At 44.9% G+C, this 22,175-nt stretch overlaps 1 protein-coding gene across 4 annotated transcripts in view; it reads right to left on the reverse strand.

Annotated features, from left to right (window-relative positions):
* LOC139562617 (attractin-like protein 1) overlaps nt 1-22,175 on the reverse strand; it is a 290,320-nt gene that overhangs the window by 181,571 nt on the left and 86,574 nt on the right. For 3 of the 4 annotated variants that reach the window (XM_071380435.1, XM_071380434.1, XM_071380437.1), the window contains exons 13-20: nt 20,342-20,460; nt 20,008-20,124; nt 19,710-19,842; nt 17,193-17,380; nt 15,269-15,482; nt 13,787-13,975; nt 6,318-6,554; nt 5,882-6,019 (exon numbers count right to left, since the gene is read on the reverse strand). In XM_071380435.1, the coding sequence (XP_071236536.1) occupies nt 5,882-6,019; nt 6,318-6,554; nt 13,787-13,975; nt 15,269-15,482; nt 17,193-17,380; nt 19,710-19,842; nt 20,008-20,124; nt 20,342-20,460 (1,335 nt within the window). The remainder of the gene's footprint in view (nt 1-5,881; nt 6,020-6,317; nt 6,555-13,786; nt 13,976-15,268; nt 15,483-17,192; nt 17,381-19,709; nt 19,843-20,007; nt 20,125-20,341; nt 20,461-22,175) is intronic. The other variant, XM_071380436.1, reaches the window with a different exon arrangement.

Consider the following 22,175-nt stretch of genomic DNA (forward strand, 5'->3'; position numbering starts at 1 on the left):
ATGTATCAACCCCTACAAAAATATCCACTATTATAATCCACATAATAATTCACGTCCTGTTGTTGTAGGATTATTTTCCTGCTGTGAGCAGCACACTGTGATTTAGCATATAGTTCCTAAAAAGGCTACTTGAAACGGGACAAGTGCACACATCAAATGTAACACACAGGTGATATGTTATCATGATCAAGCACACATGCCACTTCATACACAAAACTCACCACACACACACAGGGAGACTTTTCCAAGTAGCTTCTTCACAGTGTATAGATAAAACAACAAAAATAGACATCACAACCTCCATATGTGGCTGTCCACCCACACGACCTTCTGGGCTCGGTTTGCAACCATAAGCACCTTAGAATCCATTAATTTCTACTGTGAGCGAGTAGGCTTCTCCCCTGGACCTGAGGAGTGCTCTCAACAATATGTCTGGGTGGAATTAAAAGTCTAGCTCACATCCAGATCCTCCTATGTGTGGGAGGTAGCACCGATGGGAGTGTTGGCGTTTCCATTCCAGCTCTCCATCTAATTAAACATCTTCAACAGAAAGTTAGAAGCAGACAGGAGTGGTGCTAAATAGCAGCAACATCTTTCCTCACCCCCAGGATATATTTAGCATGTATACGTCTCTCTAAAGCCCGGTTGTATAGGCTATAGCTATTTAATGCATAGCATGAACCCTTCTGAGAACTAATTATTTTCTGCTAAAGAGGGTTGGGTTCAGTCTTTCATCTTGCTGTGGTTAGATTGTGAGGAGTCTGCAGTTTTAGATAAAAGGGACTTGCTATTCTGGCCTTAATGATCTTGTAAGGTTAAGGGTAATGAAGGTAGGTAAAGGCTTGTGACCTCTGACATCTTGGTCTTGAATATACAGTGTAGAGGGCGGCAGAGTCAGTGACATGCAGGCCTACTCTCCACACTGTTAAACTTGACTTGGGGTTTAGCATGGTAGCGAGACACATAACTCCCACCACTCCACATTTCAGCTTGGCTCAGTAACAGGTGTGTAATCCTATAGCTGAACTTTGATGTACTTTTAAGGCAGTAGGTGCCAGATCAGAGCCATAAGAGTGTGTGTGTGCCTGTGGCCAGAAATAGGGCCTCTGAAAGGGGGATGACTGGATACCGCTGAGACTGCTGGGAAGGGTGCCCTACCGCCATGGGCCTTCTTGAAGCAGGTGCACACACACACACACACACCAGATTTGTGCACATAATGTAGGCATTAATACATACAGTTCAGGGATTGCGTTAGCCAGTAATAGGGAGTAATAGTCTTTCGGGAGGAGAAGAAAAAATCTAATTGCGAAAAAATGCTTTTAGCCTCTTCTGTTAGGAAAGTGTGGCACTGGACATTTCACCGGCAGCATTCATTGATTCATTGATGTAAATACCAGTCGATGTAAATATATTTGACTGGTCATGCTTATCGGTCTAGAGGTTAATTTGCATCATTTAGTGGAATTAACTTGGTGCGTGTATATGTAGGCCTATCTTATTTATCCTACGTGTAAAGCACACAGATACAACATCTGTCATCCAGTGCAACAGCTGCTGCTACAGCATCTCAAACAGCAAATGTATAGGCAAGGGAAGGCAGGCTTCATCAGCGCGTCTCACACCCCTTTGCAATGAGGCAGTATGCAACGAGAAAACATAGACTTCATTGTTGGAAACCTGAACGTTTTACTACATATTATGAGGCATGTTTTACCTTTGCTTCAAAGTAGCCTAGCCAAAATCAGACCATATCTGTGGAGGCAAATCTTTTATACTATATCAACTTTCTTTCATTGTCCAGTAGCCAAAGGCACAATCCTAGTCATATTAGCAACCCGTGCTAGTTCTTGCATACAAGGTCTCCCCTCTTTCAAAATATCGAAAGGATATTTTCATCTCTGTCACATGAAATAACTAGTTTTTGACAACTGTGTTTTCCTGCTATTTGCATTATGGGGGAAAAACATTAGCACATAGCCTACTGCCTTGTGCACATTGCTGCGCTTATAATGTGAAATAATAGTTTATCTACATTTTAAGCTAAATGTTCTGACCTGTTGCATCAGCCTCATTGCTTTAAAAAAATACTGATTGTATGAATTTGGGAAATATCGACTCACAATTGTCCCAGAGTCTGTCTGGAATAGGCTATTTCTTTCTCCACAAGCTGACCAATAGAACAGGTCAACTTTTCTACTATAGGGGATAGTAGATTGACATAGGCTAGTGATTTTGCTGTTCGTTACTCGTCTTGTTAGCTGAGCAAAAGTAAATGAACATCTCGCAGCCGGCCGCGACCAGGAGACCCATAATTGGCCCAGTGTCGGCCGGGTTAGGGGAGGATTTGGCCGGCAGGGATGTTCTTGTCCCATCGCGCACTAGCAACTCCTGCTGCGGGCCGGGCGCAATGCACGCTGACACGGTCGCCAGGTGTACGGTGTTTCCTCCCACACATTGGTGCGGCTGGCTACCGGGTTAAGCGGGAATTGTATCAAGAATCTGTGCGGCTTGGCTGATTTGTGTTTCGGAGGACACGCGGCTCTCGACCTTCGCCTCTCCCGAGTCCAGCGATGGGACAAAACTGTAACTACCAATTGGATATAATGACATTGGGAGAAAAAGGGGTTAAAATAATAATAACTGAAGGACTGTACATCTTTGCATCTCAAATTGCATCTTCTGTTAATATGAATTACCATCTAATTGGGATTCCTGTCATTCTGAGCACCGTGGGTGAAAGCCCTAACCAGGTAACACACCCAATGCATATGGGTACGGTCAATTTCTCAAATGTCCGGTAAATTAAAATGCTGCCGGGTCAAATGTCCGGCGCCACACTTTCCTAACCGAAACCCTGATACAGAATGTATACTGACTCAAACATACAACCACCTATACACTTATATGCATTTTAAACACACTGTATATATCTGTTCACGCACACATAAACAAAACACACCTACACAGTGCTTACTGATGGGAGGTCAGCGGAGGAGGGCACAGTGGGTGCCTAGTCAGTGGGCTGTTTTACAGAGGCACCAGAGCAACTACATCTCTGGAACAGCTGCAACTGTCTAATCCATCAGAATGGGTGAGCCGGAGGGAGGACAAAACCCCGTGCTGAGCTGAGGTCCTGATGACGGAGTCCCACCCTCACCTCCCTCTGGTAGAGTGTGTGCGTGCACACACACGTAGACAGGCACACACACACAGATAAAAGCTGTCCTGCTGTCTACTCCCTCCCTCTCACTGCAGGATACACATGAGCTGGCTGTTCATGGATTCACACACAACAGCATCCTCCCACACTGAACATGACAGACACTCATTTATACCCCGCCAAGGCACTGCCAGAGGGTGTGTGTGTGTGTGTGTGTGTGTGTGTGTGTGTGTGTGTGTGTGTGTGTGTGTGTGTGTGTGTGTGTGTGTGTGTGTGAGTGAGAAAGAGAGAGAAAGAGAGAGACCAAGAGTGGGAGAAAGAGAGCGGGAGAGAGCGAGAACCAAAAAATCTAGAAAGGGTGTTAAAGTAGGCTGCTCCTGCCTTTATGAAAGGCAATAAGACAACTCTGGTGGGACACTGAGATGTGAAAGGTTAGAGGGCAAGGTTAGAGGGCAAGGTTAGAGGGCAAGCAAACAACAACACAAAAGGAGTTTAAGAATCCCCTCAGGAGGCATCGAGAGCACGAAACCACACAAAAAAAAGTCAGGGTTGGAGACCATTAAACAAACAAACTGTTTAAACAGGCAGAAAGAGAGAACGAGACACCAAGGCAGACACCAAGGCAGACACCAAGACAGACAGACAGACACCAAGACAGACAGACAGACACCAAGACACAGACAGACAGACACCAAGACACAGACAGACAGACACCAAGACAGACACCAAGACAGACACCAAGACAGACAGACACCAAGACAGACAGACACCAAGACAGACAGACACCAAGACAGACAGACACCAAGACAGACAGACACCAAGACAGAAAGCGAGAGAGAGAGACAGAAAGAGAGAGAGACAGACAGAAAGAGAGAGAGACAGACAGAAAGAGAGAGAGAGAGAGAGAGAGACAGACAGACAGAAAGCGAGAGAGAGACAGACAGGCAGGTTGGTCACGTGTAAAGACAGGGTCTGAGGGGGACTAGGTGGCTGAAAGGGCTCTACCAAGAGCCTATAATGGAATTCACCAGACTAGCACAGCATGCCATATCCAAAAGCAATAAACAGCATTTTAATTGAACTCTGCAGTGCTGGCTTTATGCAAGGAGGAGGAAGAAAGGGAGAGGGAGAAGGAGAGAGAAACTGAAAGAACAACAACCATCAGCTTGCTGGGGCTCCCTGGATGACTTTTGTGTGACTGTATGCCTACAGTGCAGTTAGTGGAAAAAAACACAAAGTCAGACTTATTAAGCTGCCAGTTGTCCAGAGCAAAAATAATAAGTAAGCCAGCCAGAAGTTTTCAGAAGAGTGATACACAAGTACAACCACAGCTTTAAGGAGAAACAGATCAGTCATGGCTACCACAACAAGAGATCAAACGCTTACCGTGGTACATTGCATCAACCAGGTTTAGTGTAGCTCCCGCAACACTGGCTGTCTTACTTTGTTTTGGTATTGTAGCCAAAAGAAAGTGTCTGGTATTGTACGTTTTGGTCTTGTACAGTAAATTCCCTCACCAAGCTCCATCAAATCCCCTCTCCAACCCCTACACAACATGTCATGTCACAAGGCTGGTCTGTCTTTCAAAAGTCAATTGACATGCACAGCCCACCACAGGCTAGTCTCTCCCTCTCAGTACTCCAAGCCCCAGAGAGAGGTCTCCTGCAGCGAGTCAAGCCAAGCTAGACTGGGCAGGGTTAAGCTGGACAGGGCGGGCAGACGGTTTCAGTGTCTACAAGGTGAACCTGTCAGTGATAGACTTGGAAGGCTATTCTCCACACCACATAGCATATGTGAAAACACACACTCCTTCAAAACACACACACACATAGCCCCCTGTCACATTGTACAAGGTCAGCTCTTCATCAGTCATGGGGACACCAGACTGGGTAATCTCTCCTCCTCCATCTCCCCCTATCCTTCTATTCTCCATTCTTACAAGGGCAGCTCAGAGCTCCTCATATTTTAAACTTGATGACGGTCTCTCTCAATCTCTCCCCCGCTCGCTCTCAGGCCCCGTCTCTCTCCCCGTCTCTCAAGGATCAGATCAGTGACTTAAGGCCCATGTAAATCCATCTATTCTGTAAGACTGAGGAGTGAAACAGCCTCTATAGGCACAGTCCTCAGGAGTCAGCCTGGTACACAAGCAAAGGTGGTATGACGGACGGACGGTAGTTAATCAATTTAATCATGACAGCGTTAAACCTATTAGAGGGAGAGAGGGTGATGGAGGAAGGAAAGAGAGGGGAGGAGAGAGAGGGGAGGCGTCTATCAACCGTGTTCGTTGCCAGTCAACTCCAAGATATAAGAAAATGATTAAGAGGGATTTAATGTCATACGCCAAGCGGGGAAAACGCACATCTGTCAGCAGTAGAAATATGTTATTACACCTTCCTCTCGCTCACGCTCACTCACTCTCTTTCTCCTACTCGTTCTGTCTATCCCACTATCATAGTCTCCATTTCTCTATTTCTCCATTTCTCTGATCAGGGTTTCATAACAATGTTCACCACAGGACTGGACAGGGTTGATAGAACTGTGATTAAACACAGAGAGGCTGAAGCGCCTGTCTACTGCATCTTTCAACACAGTCGTTTCTGGCTCTACTGTTGTTCAAACAGCCTGCTTCTTGGAGGACGCACGGATCTCAGAGCCAAAACCTTTAAACACTGGCCCCTCCAGTCCACTCTGGTGCACTGCACCCATCACTGTACTTACCTTGGCACTTCCCGCCGTTAGTGGGGTCACCATGGTAACCAGGCATGCAGGTCTGGCACTGCGGTCCGGTGGTCAAGTTCCTGCACTGCTCACAAGCACTGCCGTTCACACACGTACTGTGGCCGTTACACTGACAAGCTGGGGAAGAGGGAGGGAGAGAGAATCAAGAGGGTTTGGGTGTATAGCTTTAAGTGTGAGGAGGGTTTGGGTGTATAGCTTTAAGTGTGAGGATGGGTTGGGTGTATAGCTTTACGTGTGAGGATGGGTTGGGTGTATAGCTTTAAGTGTGAGGAGGGTTTGGGTGTATAGCTTTAAGTGTGAGGATGGGTTGGGTGTATAGCTTTAAGTGTGAGGATGGGTTGGGTGTATAGCTTTGGGTGTATAGCTTTACGTGTGAGGAGGGGGTCTGTGTCTGTGTGGGTGTCTGTTGACTCACCAGGGCAGTGGATGTAGGCCCAGTCAAACCCTTTATCTTTGGGGCACAGACCAGGCTCCAGCACCATGTCTCTGTCCCTCTCCCTGTCTCTGGGCTGTCTGGAGGGGCTTTTCATGGGCCCGCGGTATGACCCCTCCATACACTGGCCCTTCCCTGTGTTAGTGGGGTCTCCACACCAGCCACACTCTGCCTGATCCAAACACTGGCCACACGTCCTCAGGCCCGAACAGTTCTGAGCTAGAAGAGAAAGAGAGACAGAGAGAAATAGAGACCGAGACAGACAGAGCAAGAGAGAGTGAGAGAGATTATTCAGACACATAGAAAAGTCCCTCATAGAATACTTGTCTGATCTTGATAATATTCATCTGTAGTATAAATACTGTTACATCCATCCACCACATAAATAAAGTAGACATGTGTTACTGATTACTTTATTCATTCTGTTGGCATTGCGAGGCTATACTCTCTAATACGTTCTTAGACAGCCACTGACTCTTACTGTAATTGCCAGAGGGTTCATTATTTAATGGATTAGAGGCTGGGTATAAATGTATTGATTTTGATTATTATTCCCACCTTTAGGACAATGGGCACATTCTTTTGGGCTTGAAATGCAGTGTTATTGTCTGAGACAAGTTATCAAGGCTTGAGTTGGAGATAACAACATTAAAGTTGATCAAGTATAGTTTATTATGGTGCTGTAAGCCCTTATTACATACAGTGCATGCGTCACGTCTGGAGGAAACCTGGCACCATCCCTACGGTGAAGCATGGTGGTGCCAGCACTATAATAAACGGCAGGGACTGGGAGACTAGTCAGGGATGAGGGAAAGATGAACGGAGCAAAGTACAGAGAGATCCTTGATGAAAACCTGCTCCAGAGACCTCAGGACCTCAGACTGGGGCAAAGGTTCACCTACCAACAGGACAACAACCCTAAGCACACAACCAAGACAACGCAGGAGTGGCTTCGGGACAAGTCTCTGAATGTCCTTGAGTGGCCCAGCCAGAGCCCAGACTTGAACCCGATCAAACATCTCTGGAGAGACCTGAAAATAGCTGTGCAGCGACACTCCCCATCCAACCGGACAGAGCTTGAGAGGATCTGCAGAGAAGAATGGGGTAGATTCCCCAAACACAGGTGTACCAAGCTTGTAGCGTCATACCCAAGATGATTCAAGGCTGTAAGCGCTGCCAAAGTTGCTTCAACAAAGTGCTAAGGGTCTGAATACTATTGTAAATGTGATTTTTCCATTTTTAATGGACGAATTTGCTAACATTTCTAAAAAACAGTTTTTTCTTTGTCATTATGGGGTATTGTGTGTAGATTGATGAGGGAAAAAATGAATTTAATACATTTTATAATAAGCCTGTATCATAAATAAATGTGGAAAAGGGGAAGGGGTCTGAATACTTTCCGAATGCATTGTACTCTCTTCACATCATCGATTGAAAGCTGGACTCTGACTCAGGCTTCCAACCAAAGAGCGACATTTTGCAAACATTTAGCATTTTGGTTCTGTCTATCAGAGAAGGGAGAGGGATGCGGGTGGCAGCTATGTTGGAACCCGTCGGACTGTCTTGACAAAAGCAGGTGGTTGGCTGACGACAAGAGCACTCACACTCCACTGAGTACAGCCCCTAGGCCCAGGGAGAGGTGAATATCTGTTCATACAACAGACCCAACATTTAGACAACAAAACACTTACTGTCTTTGATAATGCCCCCCGTGACCAAACAACTTCTATCGGCGTGATATATTTACTGAATATTAACATGTGCAACATCGGCACTTTAATCAGAAAGTAGGGATGTTCTGTCAGTTTAGAGGACAAAGTTAGCTCAAAAAGCCCCAATGGAGGTGCACTTTCTTTCCATATAAGCTTTCATGTATTGTATGTCAGCCTTGCTTTCAAATACATTTCTGACACATTTACAGTACCAGTCAAAAGTTTGAACACACCTCATTCAAGGGTTTTTCTTTATTTTTACTATTTTCTACATTGTAGAATAATAGTGAAGACATAAAAACTATGAAATAACACATATGGAATCATGTAGTAACCAAAGAAGTGGTAAACAAATCAAAACCTATTTTATATTTGAGATTCTTCAAAGTAGCCACCCTTTGTCTTGATGACAGCTTTGTACACTCTTGGCATTCTCTCAACCAGCTTCATGAGGTAGTCACCTGGAATGCATTTCAACTAACAGGTGTGCCTTGTTAAAAGTTAATTTGTGGAATTTCTTTCCTTCTTAATGCGTTTGAGCCAATCAGTTGTGTTGTGACAATGTAGGGGTTTTATACAGAAGATATCCTAAGTCCATGTTATGGCAAGAACAGCTCAAATAAGCAAATAGAAACGACAGTCCATCATTACTTTAAGACATGAAGGTCAGCCAATACGGAACATTTCAAGAACTTTGAAAGTTTCTTCAAGTGCAGTCGCAAAAAACATCAAGCGCTATGATGAAACTGGCTCTCATGAGGACCGCCACAGGAAGGGAAGAGACAGAGTCTTGTTCATATTGTTGAGCTCACAACCAATTGACTTGTTTAACTACTCCATGATGGCCAAACCTGAGACAATCATTTACATTTAGAATGTATTATTGCTATACAGTATAAGCAGGCTATGAATATTGAATCACAAACAAAAATAAACAAATCAAAATATATATATTAACACCTTTTGAGTTACTACATGATTCCATATGTGTTATTTCATAGTTTTGATGTCTTCACTATTATTCTACAATGTAGAAAATAGTACAAATAAAGAAAACCCTTTGAATGAGAAGGTGTCCAAACTTTGACTGGTACTGTATGTTATAATATTGCTTTTGTTTCCTGGATTGGCTTTCCCAGTGATTTTACCCATGCACAGCTAATGTGTGTATCTACAGACATTTAGTTAGTGACTCTGACAAACATATCATCTTAACTGCCTGTCCTTGACGAAGCAGAGTTGGGACTAATACACTTCCAACTTCCTTGTCAACGTTTCATTTTTCTTGAGGACATATCCAGTAAAAAAGTGCTTTGTGTTGCTTAAACTTTCCAATGGCTTGACCTTTTCTTTCCTAAATAAATGGAATTCCACAACTGTCTCTATTGAGGATATATTGGTATTCCTAAAATGTTTCTGACATTCAGACGAAAGCTTTATTAGAAAATACATATTTTACAGCATTCAACGCTAACAAAGAAAATCTCCATCCATAACTTCCTTTAATGGATTCAGAAGCCGAGGTAAGCTTGGTGGGCTAGTTAAATTGGTTTTCATTCAGAGCGTGTGAGAAGTTGGACTGGTCGATTGAACTTTTATTCATTGTTTTCTTCTTTTTCTTCTTTGAACTTGTTGTCGAGCATAAGAGGAAATAACGTGATTGTGATTCAATATTTATAGCCTGCTTATACTGTATAACAATAATACAATAGAAATGTAAATGATTGACTCAGGCTTGGCCATCATGGAGTAGTTAAACAAGTCAACTGGTTGTGAGCTCAACAATATGAACAACTAGCTTTGAAACACAACTGAAGCAGGACACACAAGTTAACTCAAAAATAACCCCTATGAGACCAAAAGGTCTGAGGAAGTTATCCCAGATGTTCCTTTCTATTGTCATGTGAGTTTTCCTGAATGAACGGTAGAATTTGCCAGGAGATATGGTTTTGAACCGCTCCCATTTCCACAAGCCACAGATGTGTTCAGCTGAATTTTTCTCCCCAGAATCTGTGTTTCAGAGTCTGTCCCTGTTGCATTATTCAACCATGCTGCTGATTAATTTCTAGGTTCTTGTCTTTTTCTCCAACTACAATCTTGTGCTTCATAATTAGAAACACAGAACCTCTCCTCTCACCCGGCCTCAGAGGCAGTAGTGTTTACACAGGGTGGAAATATTGTCTTCCTAAGCGCCAACAGTTTTTTAGGCTTTCTAAAAAGGGCTCTTGTACTTGGTTTCAAGTTCACGCAAAAGTGCACCTCCAAGTAGCAAGAATCAAAAAGCAGAATCCCTCATTTCAAAAAGCATGAAGCTAGGTTTATGCATCCCAGAGACGATAGTTCAATAAGCAATCATATACACAACACTCTTTCACCATTCTGACTCCCATCTTCTTTATATTTCAGGAGGTTCATACCCTGTCTTTTTCCACTTGTGTTCAGAACACTTTAAATTAAACATAACCCAGCCTGTCGATCACATAACAGAAGCCTAAAACACCTAAAAATATATTGTTCTCTCCAACAATGCTGGGGTTGTCTTAAGAACAGCTCGTCTTTAAAGAACTGCTAATGACTTGTATCCTTCTCAATGACAGATCTGTAGCATCTGTATGGAGACTAGAGTGATGTACCATTGCTATGCCGAAACGTCAGCCTATTTCTATGTCCCATCAACAAATGATCTGATCTATGCAGATACAGAGCTCCTTTTTATTTCTGGTCCTGGATAGTCAGCTGTTGAAGTGTCCTGCTGTAAGGAATGTTTTGGGTATTTTCAAGTCCTTCATTCGCGCACCTGATTCCCTTTATATTCAAGCTGGGCTGTAGCGCCCTGTGTGAGCTCAAAGCACACGGGGACGACGGTTGATTGCTTAATGAACATATGCAGGTGTTTGTCAAGTTAATGCTGCTGTACATTTGGGAGGTGTTCCAGGCAGATGGATGGGGATGGTGAATCACTCTGAGATGCAAAGAACTGCGCACTGCCCTCATTCGATGCCAAAGTGCCTTTGTGTGTGCGTGCGAGAGCGTGTGTAGGAGGTAAGCTGAACCTAACTAAGGAGAACAGGGGCCTGGCTAAGTTCAAATTACCTGCTGAAATGTGACCTTAACGGGGAGAAAGCCCATTTCCAGGAACAGCAGCAGAATCCCATTGTGTTTAGGGGGACATTCTTTCAGGAGCACAGCCAGATCGGAGTTGCTGACCTCCCCCGGCCTTTCCAGATAAATACATCCTGTGGCTAGTACGCCAAATAGTGAATCTTGTTTCCTGTTTCTCACAATATTCCCTCCAAACCAAAACACAAGAAATCATCTATCTAAAAAAAAATACACGGAAAGTTACTGTGAATAGAGAAAAGGCAAACTTGATGGGAAAACCTTGGAAATGATTTTCAGCTGAAGAGAACAGGCAAATAACCACACTATCCTGCAGCTCATTGGCAATGGAGTCGAATAATAATTGAGTTTTGTATATTTGCTCTCTCCCTACAAAAACCTGCAACATACTAAACTTGATCAAATAATCCTAGGGCTAACCATGACATTTCTTGAAATGAACATGTTGAAAACAAAAAGACATTAGCACAATGCCGCACTGTGTTTGGCTGTAACAGTATATTTATTTATCTCCACGTTCTGAAGTACAAAAGCATGATATGGGCTTAGCGTACACAACGACGCTACAACCCATTTACATGTTGATTGGCTCCATATCGTCATGCTTCCGAGAGTTGCATTACTCTGGAGGACAATAAAAACAATAGAACAATTTGCCTAATTACATTCCCCAAATCTCAGAACCGATATGTAGAGTATTTAGTGTGAGAAATGTCAGGCCATAAAATGAATACTCTACAAGCACACTGGCCATGATATAGTAGCTGAACGGTAATGACTTCAGACTCCCCTGGTGATGGCACTGAGTACAACAATGACATGCACTGTGAATACTGTCGCTGACGTGGTATAATGAGGGGGTGTTCAGGCATATTGTGACCATGACGAAATGTGGTGAAACAGAGGAAGTCCTCAGACGGCACACCGCAAGTTACTTGACTATAAGAACAGACACACAAAAAGTTACTATTGGTACCAACATCTGCTTGACATGACTTTTCAAAATAGCAATTGTGTAAAACGCATACTGTTAATCTCGTAACAAAGTCTGGGGATTTTCGGACATAAAAGGATCTATATATATATATATCATGAGAAAGTTAAAATCCCAGAACCAATCGAACATCTGAGACCTTTAACGGAGGGCTTTTAGCTCAAAGAAAACACAAACTCGAAAACATGTATTTTTCATTTGAGTTGGATTAAACATCGATACGTTATTGATTTTCCCCATAGTACCCACGGCAGTACCTACAGTGCATACACCTAAGAGTCTAGGGAAGTGGAAGCACCTGACTGACTGTGGAGCGGAACGAGTCCACAAACATCTGGTCTCTCTGAGCTACATTAACCCTGAAGGATTCACAACTAACAAACAGGAACTCAGCTGAATATGGAGTGGGACAGAGAGAGACACCAAGAGAAAGACAGAGAAAGACAGAGAAAGACAGAGAAAGACAGAGAAAGAGAGAGAGAGAGAGAGAGAGAGAGAGAGAGAGAGAGAGAGAGAGAGAGAGAGAGAGAGAGAGAAGAGAGAGAGAGAGAGAGAAAGAGAGCAAGACCGAGAGAGAGAAAGAGAGCAAGACCGAGAGAGAGAAAGAGAGCAAGACCGAGGGAGAGAGAGAGAGAGAGGGAGCGAGAGAAAGAGAGTGAGAGAAAGAGAGCGAGAGAAAGAGAGTGAGAGAAAGAGAGCGAGAGAGCGAGAGTGAGAGAAAGAGAGCGAGAGAGCGAGAGAAAGAGAGCGAGACAGAGAGAGAGAGAGAGCGAGAGAAAGAGAGCAAGACAGAGAGAGAGAGAGAGAGAGAGAGAGAGAGAGAGAGAGAGAGAGAGAGAGAGAGGGAGCGAGAGAAAGAGAGCAAGACCGAGAGGGAGAGAGGGAGCGAGAGAAAGAGAGCGAGAGAAAGAGAGCGAGAGAAAGAGAGCGAGAAAAAGAGAGCGAGAGAAAGAGAGCGAGACAGAGAGAGAGAAAGAGAGAAAGAGAGAGAGCGAGAAAGAGAGAGAGCGAGAAAGAGAGAGAGCGAGAAAGAGAGAGAGCGAGAAAGAGAGAGCGAGAGCGAGAGCGAGAGAGAGAGCGAGAGAGAGAGCGAGAGCGAGAGGGAGAGAGAGAGGGAGCGAGAGAAAGAGAGCAAGACCGAGAGGGAGAGAGAGAGAGAGAGAGAGGGAGCGAGAGAAAGAGAGCAAGACAGAGAGAGAGAAAGAGAGCAAGACAGAGAGAGAGAGAGAGAGAGAGAGAGAGAGAGAGAGAGAGAGAGAGAGAGAGAGAGAGAGAGAGAGAGAGAGAGAGAGAGAGAGAGAGAGAGAGAGAGAGAGAGAGAGAGAGAGAGAGAGAGAGAGAGAGAGAGAGAGAGAGAGAGATCGCGAGTGAGAGCGAGCCCGAGAGAGAGGTATAAGGTGCTGAAATAAACAATTCAATCCATCAACCTATCAATTCTACTCTAAAAAGTTTCCTACCAACAGCATTATTGTTGACCAGATTAATGCTGTCACTTGCATTAGTGTCAATAGTAGTGGTACGATGACAAGCATTTGTTTAGAGTGATTGTTTGCAATAATATATTTGCACATATTCCACACACACACACAACAGTTTGACTCATCCACTTTGACTGGTATACTCACAGGCGCAGTCTCCAGTCTGCCACTCCAGACACTGTCCGTAGGGGAAGGAGATGACGTAGGCATTGGAGTCCACACAGCGCTGGGTGCTGCTGCACCACATGCACTCCATGGTCTGGCTGGTGCAGTTGGTACAGGTGGTGCGCAGGGAGCAAGGCGTCTTACACGGACGGGCACTCTGATTGGGGCTCACTGTAGACAGGAGAAAATAAGGTACGATTTAAATCATGTCTGTCCAGTGCACAGCCTGAAAGTAGTGCTGAAAATCAGCTGCAGTGTTTAAAGCAGACATTTCCTCTCTACCTTGGACAGAGTATTTTTTACAGCAGGTATACACATAACCATTCATTAAATAAGTAATTTAACTCAAGAGTAGACGGTAACCAAGAGTAATTTCCTCCCTCAGTCTACCTCCATCATTTGAGCTGAGTGAGGACAGGCAAGTCATTTCAGAGTGGGAGACACCCCCGCGAGAGACGAAGCAGAAAGGTAATGAGAAACTGCAGGATGTCTTTGGTTACCCATTCCCCCTCTACTCTGTCGGTACAAAGTGGAGCTATGGGAGGGATGGCGGCCAAAACCGAACATTTAAGGATTCATTTGCTTGGGCTCCCCAGCTATTCTGGGCTCTTAAAATCAGTTCTAGAATGATTCAGTGGGGCTAAAAGCAGACAGGAATAGACCGTGAGTCAGATGAGCCTGTTGATTCCAGTTTCCTTGCATGTGTGTTTGTGTGAGTAGGACAGGTCGGTCACTGATGGCCCATGATGGGGAGGAAGGTCAGCTACTGTCAAACAGTCCGGGCTGTTATCTTCTCCAGTTGTACCACTACTCTTCCTAAAACAATAGAGTATCTCTCCACATACAATCTGTCCCCTTTTAAATTCACTAGACTAGTGAATTCTGCCCCTTGTCACTGCTGATGGCAATACAGCGGGTTTCTGGATGTAAACTTTTCTTTGCCACTCCAACGGATCTCTAATTCAATAGTGTCTGATTGAGCTTTAGAATGATCACATACTAGCAACTGCTGAATGGATCAATCACATGTTCAAGGGAGGCTTCTTAGAATTCACAAGGGTTGCAGGTGTCTGAGAATTAGTCTGTATTTAGTCTTAATTGTCCACCTGAATTATTGTCCACCTCTCCTTCCCTCTCTCCCTCTCTCTCTCCCAGTCCCTCTCTCTCTCCCAGTCCCTCTCTCCCTCTCCCAGTCCCTCTCTCCTCTCCCAGTCCCTCTCTCCCTCTCCCAGTCCCTCTCTCCCTCTCCCAGTCCCTCTCTCCCTCTCCCAGTCCCTCTCTCTCTCCCAGTCCCTCTCTCTCTCCCAGTCCCTCCCTCTCTCCCAGTCCCTCCCTCTCTCCCAGTCCCTCTCTCTCTCCCAGTCCCTCTCTCTCTCCCAGTCCCTCTCTCTCTCCCAGTCCCTCTCTCTCTCCCAGTCCCTCTCTCTCTCCCAGTCCCTCTCTCTCTCCCAGTCCCTCTCTCACCAACTGGTTTTTCACAGATGAGTCCGTCGGTGGTGGCGGTGCAGGGGTTGGCCTTGAGCCCTGCCACCTCTGCCCTCTCCAGGTAGGCACAGAAGCCTGAGTCGCTGGGCTCTCCAGTCAGCCACTGCAGAGAGGAGTTGGTGAAGGGAGACATGTCCTCCCAGCCCCAGTATGAGATGTTGATCTTTCTCAGGCCCACCCACGGAGCTATCTTCTACAGGACAAAGAGAGAGAGGAGAAAAAGAGGTAGAGGGAGGGAGAAAAAAAGGCAGAGGGAGGGAGAAAAAGAGGTAGAGGGAGGGAGAAAAAGAGGCAGAGGGAGGGAGAAAAAGAGGCAGAGGGAGGGAGAAAAAGAGGCAGAGGGAGGGAGAAAAAGAGGTAGAGGGATGGAGAAAAAGAGGGAGAGGGAGGGAGAAAAAGAGGGAGAGGGAGGGAGAAAAAGAGGCAGATGGAGGGAGAAAAAGAGGCAGAGGGAGGGAGAAAAAGAGGGAGAGGGAGGGAGAAAAAGAGGCAGAGGGAGGGAGAAAAAGAGGCAGAGGGAGGGAGAAAAAGAGGCAGAGGGAGGGAGAAAAAGAGGCAGAGGGAGGGAGAAAAAGAGGGAGAGGGAGGGAGAAAAAGAGGCAGAGGGAGGGAGAAAAAAAGGGAGAGGGAGGGAGAAAAAGAGGCAGAGGGAGGGAGAAAAAGAGGCAGAGGGAGGGAGAAAAAGAGGCAGAGGGAGGGAGAAAAAGAGGCAGAGGGAGGGAGAAAAAGAGGCAGAGGGAGGGAGAAAAAGAGGCAGAGGGAGGGAGAAAAAGAGGTAGAGGGAGGGAGAAAAAGAGGTAGAGAGAGGGAGATGAAAGAGAAAGACGAGAAGGAGATGGGGAGAGACAGAAGAAAGAGAGAGAGAGGTTAAGGATGGAGAGCCTGGAATCTAAGCTAAGAATTCTCTCTATTCTCCATACCATGTTGAGGACCAGTCAGTATGAAAACATGTTATTCATTTCACAACATACAGTACATCATATATATTTGATCAAAGTAATGTTTATGTGAAATCTTAAATCAAACCGTTGGGCAAATTGCTATAATTACAGTGAAAGTGCCGACCTCAGCCAACACTAACCCATAAAACCAAGACAGGCCAGAGTCATTAAACTAAGGTACTTATTAGACTTTTACAAATGTCTGTGTATGAGTTATTTCATAATGGGCAATAATGTCTCAAAAGTTTTACCTGTAATAAATTGTTAATTAGCCGGTAACACCTGCTATGATCTATCACACAGTGAACATTTACTTGAGTAACCGAGGGAGACCGCCAGGATTCAAATCCTGAAAAACTTGTTGCTGTACTCTGAAAATGCACTTGAAAAAATTGCTTGGATGAAAAGAAAACTGATTATTGTAGCCATGGAGAGCATAAACTCCTTCCTGTTGCCTCTGCATCTTAAAACATCAAAGGTGAGCTTTATTATTAAGAACAGTGTTAATATTCAAAGAGCAGAAACATGCTACTTAAACACCCTAAAACCATCGAGAGAGATCCTCGAGCTCCATTCAATTAATAACACCAGTCAAATACTTGCTCCTGCATATCCTTCTCAGTTCTGACAGCACAATCAGTGGAAAAGCCAACATATGTGGTGGGCATTTAAACAGGAAGTGTGACTTGACAAAATAAATACAAAAAGTTAGGTTGGGATCACAGAAATCTCAGTGTTGGCCCTATATCCAATGGATCATGTGTGGACTGACTCGTCAGTAAATAAGCTAAGACACGTGTTCAATGTGTTTGGCTTCAGATCATCATGGGGTAATAGAAGTTCCACTGTCATGTCGATTCCTTAGGCATTCGACTTGGAAAAAAGACATTCCTCAAGACAGAACTTTATGAAGGACAACGTTCAAAACAACACACCGTTTTAAACCGAGGCGTTTCCCTTACCTTCTCCTGTAGCTGGTACTTCTGCAGCTCGTCCAGTATAAAGTCCACCTGCTTGGGGGTGGTGAGGGAGGCTATGTTCCCGTCCAGGTTCTTACAGTAGTGCTGGGCATTGTCATAGCTCTCCCTGCTGGAGTTGATCCTCAGGCATGCCTCCCCTACATGGTGCCAGCCTTCTCCACAGAGCTGAGCTGTGGACAGAGCAGTACTTTAGACCCAGGCTTCTGACTGTACTGGGCCACACAAATGAATAGTGCATAGATCTGCTCCTGGCCTCAAGACCCCTCATATCAACTGGATTTGATATGCAACTCACAGCACACTGATATATCGTTAATTAGAACTGGGTGGTTCGAGCCCTGAATGCTTATTGGCTGACCACGGGTATGACAGCACATTTATTTTTACTGCTCTAATTACGTTGATAACTAGCTTATAATAGCAATAAGGCACCTCGGGGGTTTGTGGTATATGGCCAATATATCACGGCTAAGGGCTGTATCCAGGCACGCCGCGTTGCGTCGTGTTTAAGAACAGCCCTTAGCCGTGGTATATTGGCCATATACTGGCCATATACCACAGCCCCTCATGCCTTATTGCTTAAATATAAAAGTGAGGTTGACTGACAAGTATTTCCTGGTGTGAAATCAGGCAATGTCAGTCAGTTGAGAAAAAGATAGAGAATGATGGACTATTCTTCAAAGAGGAGTGCATCGACCACCCTACAGGAATACACAAGTATGTGTCTGTCCAGCACCAGCATATAGACACGTCAAACAGTGGGAGGAACTACATGGACGCCTGACGAGACCTTTATTAAAACAACAATTTGCAGAGATTAAAAGGAAAAACAACTCCAGTTTCATCACAACAATTGTTCTGCTTATTTCGGAGACTTGCGCTGATTACATTCATAGTTTGGATAATGGATACCATCATATGCTTTTCATCAGACTGAGAAAGAATCTCTTTTTTCCATAAAAGGCTATTGAAAAGATGACTAACTACAGAGCAGTAGTGAAGAATTCAAACACTTGGCTAGAGTTAAAGTCTTTAGAACAATACACAGATCAACATTGCAGCACTATTGTGCTAATCACTCATAACTTTACATTGAAGCCAAAGGTCAGGCTCAAAATGAACATGCACCTGTGGAACGGTCGTTAAGACACTAACAGCTTACAGACGGTAGGCAACTATGGTCACAGTTATGAAAACTTAGGACACTAAAGAGGCCTTTCTACTGACTCTGAAAAACACCAAAAGAAAGATGCCCAGGTTCCCTGCGTGAACGTGCCTTAGGCATGCTGCAAGGAGGCATGAGGACTGCAGATGTGGCCAGGGCAATAAACTGCAATGTCCGTACTGTGAGACACCTAAGACTGAGCTACAGGGAGACGGGGCGGACAGCTGATCGTCCTCGCAGTGGCAGACCACGTGTAACAACACCTGCACAGGATCGGTACATCCGAACATCACACCTGCGGGACAGGTACAGGATGGCAACAACACCTGCCCAAGTTACACCAGGAACGCACAATCCCTCCATCAGTGCTCAGACTGTCCGCAATAGTGCTCTTCACTGATGAGTCGCGGTTTTCTCACCAGGGGTGATGGTCGGATTCGCGTTTCTCGTCGAAGGAATGAGTGTTACACCGAGGCCTGTGCTCTGGAGCGGGATCGATTTGGAGGGTTCGTCCTGGTCTGGGGCGGTGTGTCACTGCATCATCGGACTGAGCTTGTTGTCATTGCAGGCAATCTCAACTCTGTGCGTTACAGGGAAGACATCCATCTCCCCCACGTGGTACCCTTCCTGCAGGCTCATCCTGACATGACCCTCCAGCATGACAATGCCACAAGCCATACTGTTGGATCTGTGCGTGATTTCCTGCAAAACAGGAATGTCAGTGTTCTGCCATGGCCAGCGAAGAGCCCGGATCTCAATCCTATTGAGCACGTCTGGGACCTGTTGGATTGGAGGGTGAGGGCTAGGGCCATTCCTCCCAGAAATGTCCGGGAACTTGCAAGTGCCTTGGTGGGGTAACATCTCACAGCAAGCAGTACTTAATGCAGCTGGTGGCCACACCAGATACTGACTGTTACTTTTGATTTTGACTCCCCCCTTTGTTCAGGGACACATTATTCAATTTATGTTAGTCACATATCTGTGGAACTTGTTCAGTTTATGTCTCAGTTGTTGAATCTTATGTTCAGACAAATTTTTGCACATGTTAAGTTTGCTGAAAATAAACGCAGTTGACAGTGAGAGGACGTTTCTTTTTTTGTTGAGTTTAGAAACGTGAGAACCGCAATACGCATCGTATCAGCACCTAAGTACTGTGATAATATCCTATTGTGAGTCCCAGGCAAGTCCCAGCCCTAGTTAATAATGCATCAAACATTGACACAAGTTCTCCAATCAATCAAACTTGATTATAGCTGTCAAACAGGTAGTCAGCTGAGTTCTTGCTTGTTTGGAGATTTTGGAAGACATTTGTGTGTGTGTGTGTTCTTTCTCACCAGGGATGGCATGGCACTCCTGTTGCTGGAGCTCCCATTGACAGTTGAGGTTGAGGGAGCAACTCTTACAGTTGACCAGCTTGCTGCAGATCTGTTCATTCCTCACATGGCATTTGGTGAAGTTCCTCACAGACTGGGAAGAAAGAATACAAGTAACAAACGTCAACATTGTTATTATTATAGTGAATTTGCTTCACAGTATTGAGGTAATGTAAAGCTGCAATTTGTGCTTTGGCAGAACAGAAAAGGATGGTTTGACATTAATAGCAAAGCCCCTGCAACAGTATGGAATACCCACATGTCCCATCCTCTTGGCCCCTTGCTTCCACACAGAGAGCTGGTGATCAGACAACATGGAAGGGGGAGGGGCCAGGGACAGAGGACCTCTATGCTGCTGCGCTAGCTCCAGGGTCAGCTACAGACACACATAGAGGAGACAGCAGGGGCAAGCATTAGGCTAACTGACACTGTTAGCCAAGCAGGGGAGATAATGACTTGGCTACAACAACAGTTAAGTGGTGACGTATGAGAAGGCAAGCTTTAGGCTACCTGACTATTCATGCTGTGTCATTTATTGACTAGTTTAGCTGTGATTGTGCCGTCTCACTTCCGCCCCCTGTAGGCAGACTCACCACAGTGCAGTTGTTGGAGGCAGAGATGCACTTCTTGTCTTCACACCACTGGCAGCCGTTGGTGTTGGCAGTGCAGCTGACGCAGTCGGAGAACCTGTAGCATCTCTCGGCTGCACTGTCTGGAGGGGGGGGGGGGGGGGGGGCGACCACACACAGTTTAACAACGGATGTTAGTCTCCATACGGACAGTTTTACAAGGGAACAGAGTTGGAGAACCTAGTCAGCAAGAGAGTTCATGTTCAAGATCAGTGGTGACCGTAGCAGAACAGAGACTGGGCCGAGGCAGGGAATCTTGAGGACAGTCAGAGAAACAATACTAGTAAACAGCATAGTGACTCAATCAAGAAATAAAATAGGTTTGACACGCAAATGTCCCCTGCAATACCACCTTATCAGCAAGAAAACAGAAAGGTAGATGGGTCTAGCTCTATGCCTATCATTTCTAGTGGCCCTGTAGAGCCACTTACCCTGCATGCCAGCAGCCAACTACAAATGACTGACTGAACGATTAGACAAGGACAGAGGATAAACAGTGTGATAATCTGTCATCAATTAAAACGTCATTTCATTAATCACCGGTCCAATTCATCAGTGATAACGCTCTAAAACCGCCCTGTAATTAACACAATACATGTGTTTCCGTGTCAGTGTATTTTCAGCATAATGGTAATTGCCTCCGAATGGAATAATTGTGTTGGTTCTGACCTTTTGTTCCCACAATTATGTACACAGGCTTTAAGAGAAATCAAAAAAGTATTATTGCTTTCCTGGAGGATGATGATTCATACAGTACAAGAGATAGGTAAGGAACCAGAGAGTTTTATGTGAAATGTGATTTGGCTTCATCATGGACGGCTCAACTATAGAGCATGTATCCATTAGTCAGGTAAGAGAGAACGGTGCTGGGATGTGTAGCATCCATTTTACGGGCTCCTGACCAATTATGTTATTTTGTGTATTTATTTTTGGACATAATGTTTCTGCCATTGTTTCCTATGACCGAAAAGAGCACCTGGAAATCAGAATAGAGATTTGGATGAAGAATTCGACTTCAATGAAACCACGGCGACGAGTAAATAAACCTTGTCTACCCTCTGTTCCACTGGCGAACGTACAATCACTGGAGAACAAACTGGACGAGATCCATTCGAGACAATCCTATCAACTGGACGTGAAGATCTGTCATATCCTGTGCTTCAGAGTCGTGGCTGAACGGGGACTTGGTTGATATAAATCTAGCTGTTTTTCTATGCATCCGCAGGACAGAACCACAGCGTCTCGTAAACTCAAAGGCAGGTGTGTGACTCTTTGTTAACAAAGTCTGGTGCAAGATCTCTAATATTTAGGAAGTTTCGAGGTTCTGCTCACCTGAGGTAGAATACCTCATAATAAGCTGTAGATTACACTGACCACAAATAAACACAAAATGTAAAGTGTTGGTCCCATGTTTCATGAGCTGAAATAAGACCACAGAATTTTTCCATATGCACAATAATCATATTTCTCTCAAATGTTGTGCAAAAATGTGTTTACATCCCTGTTAGTGAGCATTTCTCCATTGCCAATGTAACAGTATAACTTTACGTCCGTCCCCTCGCCCCGACCCGGGCGCGAACCAGGGACCCTCTGCACACATCAACAACAGTCACCCACGAAGCATCGTTACCCATCGCTCTTAGTCTATGCCCCTCTAACATTGCTCGTCCATATAATTATATATTCTCAATTCCATTCATATACTTAGATTTGTGTGTATTGGGTACATGTTGTGAAATGGTTAGATATTACTCCACTGTCAGAACTAGGGTTGCACATTTTGGGGAATATTCAGAGG

Source organism: Salvelinus alpinus, chromosome 32 (genome assembly GCF_045679555.1).
Source record: "Salvelinus alpinus chromosome 32, SLU_Salpinus.1, whole genome shotgun sequence".
In the NCBI taxonomy this organism is placed as follows: domain Eukaryota; kingdom Metazoa; phylum Chordata; class Actinopteri; order Salmoniformes; family Salmonidae; genus Salvelinus; species Salvelinus alpinus.